This window comes from Procambarus clarkii, chromosome 1 (genome assembly GCF_040958095.1).
Source record: "Procambarus clarkii isolate CNS0578487 chromosome 1, FALCON_Pclarkii_2.0, whole genome shotgun sequence".
Lineage (NCBI taxonomy): Eukaryota > Metazoa > Arthropoda > Malacostraca > Decapoda > Cambaridae > Procambarus > Procambarus clarkii.
This window is the reverse complement of record NC_091150.1, coordinates 55,440,623-55,452,716: the sequence shown is the minus strand read 5'-3', so window position 1 is coordinate 55,452,716 and position 12,094 is coordinate 55,440,623. Positions and strand designations below refer to the sequence as shown.

Here is a 12,094-nt window from a genome sequence, read left to right as displayed (position 1 = left end):
CCCTGGGGGACTAAGCTCTTCAAGGTTGATGGTCCGGATTTTATTTTGCTGATTATTACACATTGGGCTCTGTTATTCAGAAAATTGTAGATCCATCTGCCAATTTTTCCGGTAATTCCTTCTGAACGCATTTTGTGTGCAATAACACCATGGTCACATTTGTTGTAAGCTTTTACAAAATCTGTGTAAATTACATCAGTGTTTTGCTCGTCTTCCATGGCATGTAAGGCCATGTCATAGTGGTTCAGAAATTGTGATAGGCAAGAGTGCCTTGTTCTGAAACCATGTTGTCCAGGATTATGGAGATGCTGGGATTTCATGTACAGTATTTTGTGATCTTACTTCTTAGGACTCTTTCAAAGATTTTTATGATGTGTGATGTTTGTGCTATCAATGAGTAATTTTTTTTACTCTGCAGTATTTCCTCCTTTACGGAGTGGTGTTATCTCTACTGTTTTTAGTATGTCAGGGATAATGCCAGTATCTAGGCTTTGTCTAAAAAGAATGTGAAGGGCCTGCGACAGTGGTTTTTTACAGTTTTTGATGAATATGGAGTTCCAAGAATTGGGACCTGGTCCAGAATGCATATGCATACTGTCTATGGCTTCTTCAAAATCCAATAGGGATAGGGTGATGTATGATTTGATGTTGGTATCACATCCATAAAAAATTCATTTGGCTTATCAATGATCGGCAAGTTTAGTGGCTCGCTGAAAATAGAGTTGTACCGATTCCTCAGTATTTTGCTCATTTCTTTGTTGTCATCTGTGAAAGTTTCATATCCTTTTGCAGGGGCCCAATATTAGATGTATTTTTTTATCTTGATTTTTGCATAGGTGAAAAAATATTTCAGATTTCTCTCTATTCAACAGATGGCCTTTTGCTCTCTTTGTCTCTCTTGGATTTTGTATGATTCTTGAAGCTTTAGTTCAATTTTAAAACTGCCTTGCCTTGCCCTGCCAAGGGATCACCCGCAAGAAGGCCAATGCGAACCTCACGAACCGAACTACAGAACATAGTTCGGTTCGAACTATGGCACCGACCAGGTGAAGAAAACCCAGCTGAAGAAAATGCAAGAGCCCACCTGGCAACATCTTCCTACCTCAACTAATAGCAGGCACTGCAGAAGCCCACCAAAACCACCTCAGAACATGAGGACAACCTCACACACACAAGAAAACCAACACCACCTAAAATGCAGTACCCAGAAACTAGAAGCACTGCACCACAACTCCCTCCAGAACAACAATAGAAAAAAGAAGAGGCAGAAATGAGAGCTAGGGTCCATGCTGAGTCCAAGGAAGGAGCCAGCATGGCCTGTCGATATGTGAGTTGGGAGGCAAAAAACAGTGACCACAGCCTCCCAGAGAAAAGGGAGTCTGTGGCCAAGCTTCAAGATCACTGCCGACAACACCACAGCAGAGGCCAAGACCCCAGCAAGAGGAACACCACTGAGCATCCCAATGTTTCCTATGAGCCAATCCAAATGCAGCTACAGAAGCCTCAAGAACTGCATGACAGTGCCCAAATGCAAACGGGCACAAAGGTCTTCCAAATCAGCATTGCCAACATCAGTGGAACTTGAGCAGAGAGCTGCAAGAGCCCAACATACCAAGGGAAACCAGGAGCAAATGGGCAGACTATGAAAAGCACAAAAAAGTGCTCCCCCTCTCTCCCCCCCCCCCCCCAAAAAAAAAAACACCTATCACATGGAAGAAGCCACATGCCACTCAATCGAGCAGGACTGACAGAAACTGCGCCAAGCTCGAGGCAAAAACAGAGGGTTGTCTGCCAGCCACAAAGACATTGGAACCTCATAACATATCCAAGAAGGAAAAGAAGACCTGAAAACAAGAGAGACTACAACAATCAAAACTCATACATGGACGGGGAAACGAAAACCTCGCACCCTGTAACAGAAAACCCTCTGGAACAGGGAGCTTAGGTCTCGGCTTGTGGTAAGCTCTCCACAAGGTAAGTAAGGTAGGTGGGGCGAACGAGCTCGCGCTAGTTCCAAGAGAATTCGATCGTTTGTTTACATAGTTGGGGTGGTTCTTTCAGCAAGTTTTAGGTCTTTGGTCTCTTAAATCCAGCAGTAGTTAGTTTTGACTTCTAGTTGCTTTCTTCGGCGTGGTGACAAAAATAAATGTCACCACTCCCTATGCCTTTGTGAGGGGACTCAAGTTCTGGCTCCAGTCCCTGTTAGGCCTCTAGACCTTTACAGCTGATGTGACTCAGAAGATTGTAACCATCTTGGTGTGTAGCTTTAGGAAGACCAAAGGGGCTTCCCCAGAAAAAGAGGACCTTACCAATAGGAGCAACAAAGTGCCATGCCCAGAAGCATATTTGTAAACTCAAAGCCTCATTTCACTCTTTAGTAGTAGTGATGCTAAGCCACCAAATCTATTTAATGTACTGTACTGTACTGTAATTATCACTGTAGCCTAGTACATAATAAAGCAGTTATACAGAAACAGTAAGGTTTATCTACACATGGTACTTGCATTTCCATGAATGGCCATATGGATGTACAATATAATAAATCCAGTTTGGTGTGTTATTAAATTGTTTTATTGAACCTTATTTGTAAGGTTATTTATGTAAGAAGTTAATAAAAATATACCTGTGGTGCAAAACAATTTTGGTACAGTACTGCAAATTATAACACAATTTGTAGAGTCCTCAATTAAGCGTCGATGGTTTTAAATTAAAAAATTATGACAAAAATATAAAAAATTATGACAAGAATATATATAATCAACACAAATATAACAGAGCACTAGAATAATATGCCTTCGTTAAATAGGAATTAGCATACAGATGGAATCACTAGGCAGGCACCTCTATGAGTTCATGCTGAAGGTCCTCCATATTGCCGTTGTTCGCAATGTTCAGTTGGGGCTCTGAATCGTGGGCTGCCAGACTTTCCACAATTTCATATTCTTCGCTGGTACCTGCAGAATCACTTGACCTCAGGCTGGAACACTCTTCCATACTTCCCTGGGAGAAGAATGTTCTTATATTTAATATCCCAGTGCTGTATTTTTGAAAACATACACCGGTATAAATTACAGTATCCTGGTTTACCACAATTAAATTTGCTTAACCCCTGCACTGCGCATAGCTCCTTAACCATTACACCACAGCGCATTATAATATAACACTCTTCCCCCCCCCCCATGATGCGGCAGAAAAAAATTATTTAAAAAAAATTATTTTATCTTCTTACATTGTTAAAATGTGTTCTCTGATCACGGGAAACTAAAAGAAAAATATTGTATGTAACATACTTTAGCCATGATGAACCAAAGAACGTGAGAAAATTATGAGCAACGAGTGATTAGGTGCTTGAAGACACTTGCCCGAAGACAGCGACCCCGTGGGGTGGCATTGCCGAGAATAAACATTTCCATAATTACAGTATTTCTGCAAAATACTTTAATTATAATATTACTGCAAAAAAAACAGAGAAAAACAATGAAAACCATTTAAATAATTATGAACAATTATATTCACGGCAACTGCTGCCCCATGGGGTAGCTGGGGTGAGGGCGCCTCCAGGCACCTGCTCAATAAGAGCCCATAAATTGCTCAACTTCTCAGCTCCATCACGGCTTAAGTATGTCACATAAAATATTTTATTTTAGTTTCCCATGATTACAGACTGCATTTTAGCAATACAGTGGCACCTCGACTTACGATTGCCCCTACTTACGATAATTTCGAGTTACGATGTAAATTTCATCGAAAAATGTGACTCGACATTCGATGGTGTCATCGACTTACGATATTTGTTTGTACACGTTCAGGTCAACCGAGCATGTGATTCCCGGTCACGTGGCCGACCTGCCTCAGTTTACTACAGCTGCCCACTTAGTGATGATCGCGCCTATAAGAAATTCTGCTTTTGTGGTGATTTTTTGCATTTTGAACATTAAAGTAATTATTATATATCATGCCATGAGTCACAGGAAAGTCAGTGGTAAGGCTCAACATATGACATCCCATGTAAGGATGACCATAGAACAGAAACAAGAGATCATTCGTAAATATGAAGATGGTGTGCTGGTTGTTGGACTGGCTAGGCAGTACAACAAATCTCAGTCAACGATATCTACCATACTGCCTAAGAAAAAGGACATTATGGGTGTTAAAGTGATGCATCATTACAGACAAATGTTAAAACGAAGGGAAAAACAAATGTCTCTTGAGAAATTTGTAGTGAGACAAACAAGCACTGAAACACAACCAGGTCCTAGTGGTATTCAGGCAAAACAGAGGAGAGAGAGTACCCCAGAGAAAACATCACTGCCTGATGTGATAATGGAAGGGGACTCCCCTTCCAAACAATAACAACTCTCCTCATCACCATCTTCCATATGCCATCAAGAGCCCTCCATAAAGGTAAGATAAACTTAGGTACTGTATTGTAGTTAGAAAAATCATTGTATTCAGTATAAAATGTATTTGTATGTTAATATTTTGGAGGGTGGGGAACGGATTAATTCAAATCCCTTTATTTCTTATGGGAAAAATCGCATCGACTTACGATATTTCGACTTACGATCCGTCTCTGGGAACGAATTAGCATCGTAAGTCGAGGCCCCATTGTATAGGAGAAAATAGTTTTTTCCAGCACTCCAGTGGTAAATCTCCCCACCTAGTCATACATAATATTACACAAATTTAATTGTATATACACAAAGAAGATGTGTCTTCTGTTGCTGTGTTATTTCCATTAAATTTAATTAAGAAAATCATAGCATTAATTCAAATAATGAAATGTAATTCCTGTTATCTTTAACCCTTCAATTGCGCATCGCATCATATGATGCTTTGACCGACTTGCAGTAAATTGCGCATCGCATCTTGTGATGCTTTGGAGTACTACGCAAGATTTAAACGGCCCGCGGATACACGGGGTTCACCACACCTTCATCAGGGCTCTTTTAAACAGACGCCATTTTTAAAAAAAATCGTGGGCCAAACTCCAGGGTGTTAGGGGCCTCAGTATTGAGTCAGCTACCAAGCCTGATGCACGCAGCATGAGCTCACAGCACTGCTGTTCAGCTTGTGACCACAGCATCGCCTAAAAATGCCATAATATACTTGTTCATGCTATTATGTAGCGATATTATTACAGAAGACCCCTGACTGTGATAAAACTGACCAGGGTTCTGATAATAGCAGGATTGTGGTGATATTTGGCGCTGTGCGCCATGGAGGGAGGAGTAATGCTGTGGGAGGGAGGATGGTGGCGTTGTCTTTTGAGTGTGTGTGGCCACCTTTTATTGACTGCACTCACCATACCAGCTTAGTGGTTCGCTATGGTGAACACAAATGTAGATACTTATATATAACGTGTATATAGTGTGAGATAACAGCGAGAGTAGGAGGTTGGGAGCCGCCATTTTGGTGAGGGAGGAGCGTCGTCTGCAGGACTTATCATGTTGTTTACTGATGACCACGATGGTCTTTGGGCACCATACCAGTTTACTTGTACAAGTATGGTGAATAAAACAGGTATATATTTATATATATAATGTGTATATAGCGTAATAACACCACAAACAGTATTGTTGTAGGAGAAATATTAGTGCGTCTGGCCTTGAGGGCGGCCGCCACCAGCTGACTGTGTGAGTAGCTACGTCTCTCTGCCTTTACTCACCATACAAGCTTAGATGTACAGTTATGGTGAACAAAACATGTAGATACTTATATATAACGTCTGTATATAGTGAATTATAGCAAAAACATTATTGTGGGAGGAGAATGAGGGTGAGTCAGATGACTGGAGGGAGGGCGGGAGTGGCTGGCTGGTACACGGCGGTCACTCCTCATTACTTTTTGACTCATAATAGCTACTTAGTGGTTCGTTATAGTGAACAAAACATGCAAATACTTATATATAACCTGTGCTTATAGTGTAATAACCGACAAAGTATTTGTTCACTGATTGATGAACATAATTGAATCAACAATATGCACACCATATTTTTGAGTACACCAACGATTCACTCATTTTATTATATAAATATATCAAACTACACACTATTGAATAATATTACAGCAAAAAAAGTATGAAAAATCAATCAGAGACATTGAAATAATTCGGTAATTATCTCTTTGTGGCAACTCTGGCCTGACAGCTTGCGAGCAACAGACCGCCTGGGACGCACGCTGAGTCAGCGCCTATAATTTGCCAGACTTCCCCGCCCTATAGCGGGCAATATATGCCACTTACGATTTTTTTATTATTTTTCCCGTGATATATGAAACACAAATTAACAGGTTAGAAAGAAAAAATATTTTTTTTTGTTTTTCAAAATGACATGCGCCTGTGGGGATGACAGGATATTAAACCCCGAGCATGTTAAGGGTTAAGAACATAAATTATTGATTTAGTTATATTAGTTTAGGTTAGGTTAAGATAGGTTAGGTTAGGTAGGGTTGATTAGGTTTGGTCATATATCTACTTTAGTTTTAACTCAAATTTCAAAAAATTAACTCTTACATAATGAAATGGATAGCGTTATCATTTCATAAGAAAAAAATTCAAAAAATATATAAATTCAAGAAAACTTGACTTATTAGGCAAATCGGGCCTTGCATAGTAGGCCGAGTGTGACGTTCTGGCTACTAGGTACAACATTATAAATATACACACACACACACACACACACACACACACACACACAGAGGAGGCAGAAGTCACACTACAGCAAGCTCCTGGAAATATCGAATTACCTAAGTATTGGGAACAGGTTGAGGGCTACAGTGGTGTCCCAGGTTACATAAAGGTTCAGGGAAGAGTAAAAGCAAATAAAATACAATAAACAAGTAAAAGTGAGTGAAAATAGCCGAGTGGAAAAGTTTGTTTTGGTCTAGAACAAAATCAAAGATGGCCGCCGCCACCACCCCCACTGAGAATGTAAACACACCATCAGATGATGGTTTCAAAGGATTCTCAACACAAGATATAAGGAAAGGAGGTGTTCTTGGCAGGTTAGAGATAATTGAGGACATGCAAATGAAGTATGAAGAAAAAGTGCTTAAATTAGAAGAGGACAATGGAGCTCTTTGGAGTGAGCTTTGCACTCTAAAAGGGAGTATGCTTCAACAAGGTAAGATTATTACTGCATTAACAGACAAGGTAACAAATCAGGAGGAGCAAATCAAGGAACTAGTGAAAGAAAATGAGGCATGGAAAGTGAAGTGTGGTGACTTTGAAGAAATAAACAAGAAAATAGACTCATATGGTGAACAACTCCAAGCAAGCCTAAGGGCTAACATAGAGTTAGGTAAGGATCTCCAACTGGAAACTTCACTGACAACTCACATAGAGGAGGTGAATAAAGAACTAGAAAAGTATAAAGAAGAAATAAAAGCGACATATGCTGAAGTTGTAAAAGAGAAAGAGACTATCAAAGAAGTGTGTTCGGAAGTCAAAACCAGAAATGACCAACAAGAAGCAGAAATTAGGCAAGCAATTAGGAAAGAACTGGTTACCAACAGTAAACTGGTACAAAACACTCAACCCGTTCTCACACAAGACAGCACATATATGACTTAATGCTTAAAGACAATATGTTGAATATGAATTAGTAAATATGTGATATATTCCCAGTTACTTTTTTTTACCAAGGCCCAAACTCTTCCTCACGTACCAATTTAAGTGTCACAGTACCCGTCCGTCAACATAGATAGCAGAATATTCGTGATTGGTTCAATTATAAGGAAAATTGTAGTTTTCAGGTCCCACATGGGTTGTGAAATTTACCTACTGTTGTCCATGCTCTTATAATATTACAGATCAGCTACATCCTATTGAAGGCTCGTAGTTTTGTTTTGAGAAATATTAGTTGTTCTTAGTAAATTATAATAAGCACTATAAATTATTACATAGAATAACAGTGCTTCACCAATCAATATTATATACCATAGTTTGGCTTTAAAAATCTTTAAAGAATGTTTTGTAGGAACGCTAACAGAAAACGATGTTACATTTGAATGTCTATGGGGTAAACTACTGCAAACAGGACGGTTTTGTGTCTACTATACCAACTATAGCTAGGATGGGTATATTGTCACCTACCGCCTGTTAGGTGGGAAAGGGGTCCAATACCACCCACAGGATGGGTATGAGGGTCACATCCACCCACAGGATGAGTATGGGGATCACATCCACCCACAGGAAGGGTATGGGGTCCAATATACCACCCACAGGATGAGTATGGCGTCCACTACAACCCACAGGATGGGTATGGGGCTCCAACCACCCATAGAATGGGTATGGGGCTCCAACCACAAAGAAAATGGGTATAGGGTCCAATAACACCCACTGGATGTTTAAGGCGTCCATTGCCGCGCGTCGAGCTCGAAAACCGCAGCATTCATCTCAGAACCATGCCTATTTCACACAGATTCCTTAATAAACGTAAGAGTTTTATATGTCACAAGAAAGATAGAAATATAAGCTTCATCCTAAATACCTTACCATGGGCATATTTAAATTTAAAGCGAAGATACGTGTACTTTTATAATAGCCGAGCTTTAACCCCGGACAGATTGATCGACCGAGCAAATCTCTCTCAGAACAATGTTTATTTCACGTGAATTCGTTAATAAACATATATGTTTTATATGTCTCAAGAAAGGCAGACATATAAGCTTCACTTTAAACACTTTACCATAGACATATTTAAAGTTCTAATGAAGATACATGTATTTTAAAAATTACGGAGCTCCCACCCCGTACAGACTGAACGACAGAGCAACTCTCTCTCAGATCAATGTTTATTTCACGTAAATTCGTTAATAAACACAAATGTTTTATATGTCTTAAGCAAGATAGAAATAAGAGCTTCATTTTCAATACATTACAATAGACATATTTATAACTCAAGTGAAGATACATATGTTTTTATAGTAGCGCTCAGTAGCTTGTCGGGCATGGAGTGCAGACGCCTACGCACTTTTTTTTTTTTTTTTTTTGAGATATATACAAGAGTTGTTACATTCTTGTACAGCCACTAGTACGCGTAGCGTTTCGGGCAAGTCCTTAATCCTATGGTCCCTGGAATACGATCCCCTGCCGCGAAGAATCGTTTTTTCATCCAAGTACACATTTTACTGTTGCGTTAAACAGAGGCTACAGTTAAGGAATTGCGCCCAGTAAATCCTCCCCGGCCAGGATACGAACCCATGACATAGCGCTCGCGGAACGCCAGGCGAGTGTCTTACCACTACACCACGGAGACTGTTCACTTGCCGATATATTGTATAATTATCAAAGATACGCTAATAAAGCCTAAAATCTTATATGCCTCCAGAAAGACCGAGATATGAACATTATTATGATTTCACCAAATGAAATATATCATGTTCGAGAACAAAGATATATCAATTTTAAATTAAGTTTCGACTCTTGCTCGGGCGAGAGAGAGGGAGCGACTCTCGCCCCATCTATTGGAGATTCTGTCCACTAAAGACCCAAAGCTACTCAAACCCTCCTAGCATTATTTAAGTAATGAAGTAATATGGTATATTTACTATAATGTGGGTGCTGAATGCAGAACATGAGAAAACATATATTTACTCCAAACTAATATAATTTCATTATGAAATAAGTAAATAAGTAGCATCAAAGGAAGTCGACGGTCCAAGCGTCAATGTTGTGGAACGACTTATCCAAGATATATCGTTGTTTGGAAAGTGTTTGTTGGCATATCCAGTTGTCGCACTTTTCTGCACAAATTATCACAAATTTAAATTATAATGTTAACAAGTAGAATACGTATTTTTAATAAAATCTAACATAGCTAGCCAGAAAACATTTAACATTTATTAAAAAAATATATGTTTGGAAGTTAAATCGACTTCATAGGACAATAGTGTTGTTATATATACTCGTTATTCGTTGACATGCGTTCGCTACTTAAACTACCATGTACTGTACTTATGTGAAATCTCCCATGTCTCTTAATTCGCTCATCTCACCGAACCCTACAGGCTCTGTGATATATTGCTTAATTAATTGAGATTCACAAATAAAGCTTATAATTGTATATGTTATCAAAAAGGCAGAGCTTATTTTAGTTCATTTATTATGCACCCCATACCCATCCTATGGGCGATAGTGGAGTGTTACAGAGGCGCATAATGGGCTCAGGGACTGAGCCCCACAATTCATATAGCCAAGGAAGTTATAATCTTGATAAGCTAGTTACAAAAGTCAATGCACATTGTCAAATCAACAATGGGCTCGAGACCGACCACAAGTACAGTTTATAATTTAAGCAACTAACATATATGGAGGGCTAGTGTCACAATTGATTTGTTTATCCTACACATAACCCCCTCTCCCCCATCCAATGGGCAGCGGTGGATAGGTTACAATCAAGTCGTTTTTTGCGTTTTATTCAGAGATTAGATCTTATTGGGTGAGGAAAGATATTCATATTTTAAAGAAGGCTTCTTGGCTGATGCTCTCCATTGATGAAAAATATACAACCTTTTGAAAATCAATGTTAGTTTGATCTAGATATTGTAATTAACGAAAGTATTTATGTCATCTGAAAGGTAGAAATATAGGCTACATCTAAAATCCTTTGTCATAAATATAACTGAAGTGAAAACGAAGATATATGCGTTTTGATAGTTACTTGATGGCTAGCTCTGAGAGTGTGAAGCCCTGCACACCAGCCAATAAATTGTATAATTAGTTTCCATATATTTTAATTAATCTTAAAAATCTATATGTCAGAAGAAAGGAAGATGTAGCCGTTAATGTGACAACATTTAAAATTATATATATCTTAAGTTAAATAAATAATATCACCTTATCGCCGGTGTCCGGACACATAAAAATTACCTAGGTATCAGTATCCAGCCAGGCGGGGATCACAGGCTGCACAATACTGATAAATTATGTAATGCACTACTTGTGGTCCATCTCGAACCCATTTATGATGTGACGACTTATAGTGAATTTTGTAACTAGCTCATCAAGATTGTAACTTGCTTAGCTAAATGATTTGTGGGGTTCGGTCCATTCAATTTCTTTCTTTATTATGCACCCCATAATACACATCCCGTGGGCGGTGGTGTAAAGGATTACAGAGGCACATAATCGGTTCAGGAACTGAACCCTCTAGTTCGTTTAGCTAAGCAAATAACAATCTTTTGACGCTAGTTACAAAATTATTAATGTACACATACTTATGCATACATGTACATATTCATACGTATACATATATACATACACATACATATTTAATCACCCACACAAATACACACATCAGTAATCTTTTGTGTCACAAGTGATTCAACAAGAGGCTCACAACAGTCACTATACAAGGCACTTTACATTTATGGTGAGTCACACAGTTGCTAGTCTTGCTGCACACCCACCCAACTGGGCGGCAGCTTTACAGTCATGTGCTCCACACCCACCCAACTGGGCGGCAGCTTTACAGTCATGTGCTCCACACCCACCCAACTGGGCGGCAGCTTTACAGTCATGTACTCCACACCCACCCAACTGGGCGGCAGCTTTACAGTCATGTGCTCCACACCCACCCAACTGGGCGGCAGCTTTACAGTCATGTGCTCCACACCCAGCCAACTGGGCGGCAGCTTTACAGTCATGTGCTCCACACCCACCCAACTGGGCGGCAGCTTTACAGTCATGTGTATGCATTACCTACAGTAAGCAAATTTTGGATACTTCGCTAAGATTTCGGGCAGCACATCATTATGAATGAAGTACTTACACATTTCATGGACACTATTGATGTTGTTATCTTTAAATTCCGCTATTTTTCACATTCCATTATATAATGACGCAAAGTATGCGAATAGTTCTGCTGACAGAGTTTACATTTAGTCAAATCTAGATCATCAGATGTTACAAACTTCCAGAGGTACTTGTAGCTGAGCCTAAACCTAGCAGTGGTAACATCTAGAAGTCTGCTAACATTATTGGATGACCCATAGACGAGCGATTCATCAAAGTTTATACAATATTGTGAAATTGAGAGTCAGTGTAGTAACATAAATTGGTAAATAATAAATATTGTAAGTTAAGAATCTG

General features: G+C 39.3%; 1 protein-coding gene across 5 annotated transcripts in view; it reads right to left on the bottom strand.

Moving 5' to 3' along the window:
* LOC138355765 (rab GTPase-activating protein 1-like) overlaps positions 1–12,094 on the bottom strand; it is a 65,371-nt gene that overhangs the window by 23,833 nt on the left and 29,444 nt on the right. For all 5 annotated transcript variants that reach the window (XM_069311300.1, XM_069311329.1, XM_069311449.1 and 2 more), the window contains one exon: positions 2,842–3,000. In XM_069311300.1, coding sequence (XP_069167401.1) covers positions 2,842–2,994 — 153 coding nt within the window. In that variant the 5' untranslated portion in view covers positions 2,995–3,000. The remainder of the gene's footprint in view (positions 1–2,841; positions 3,001–12,094) is intronic.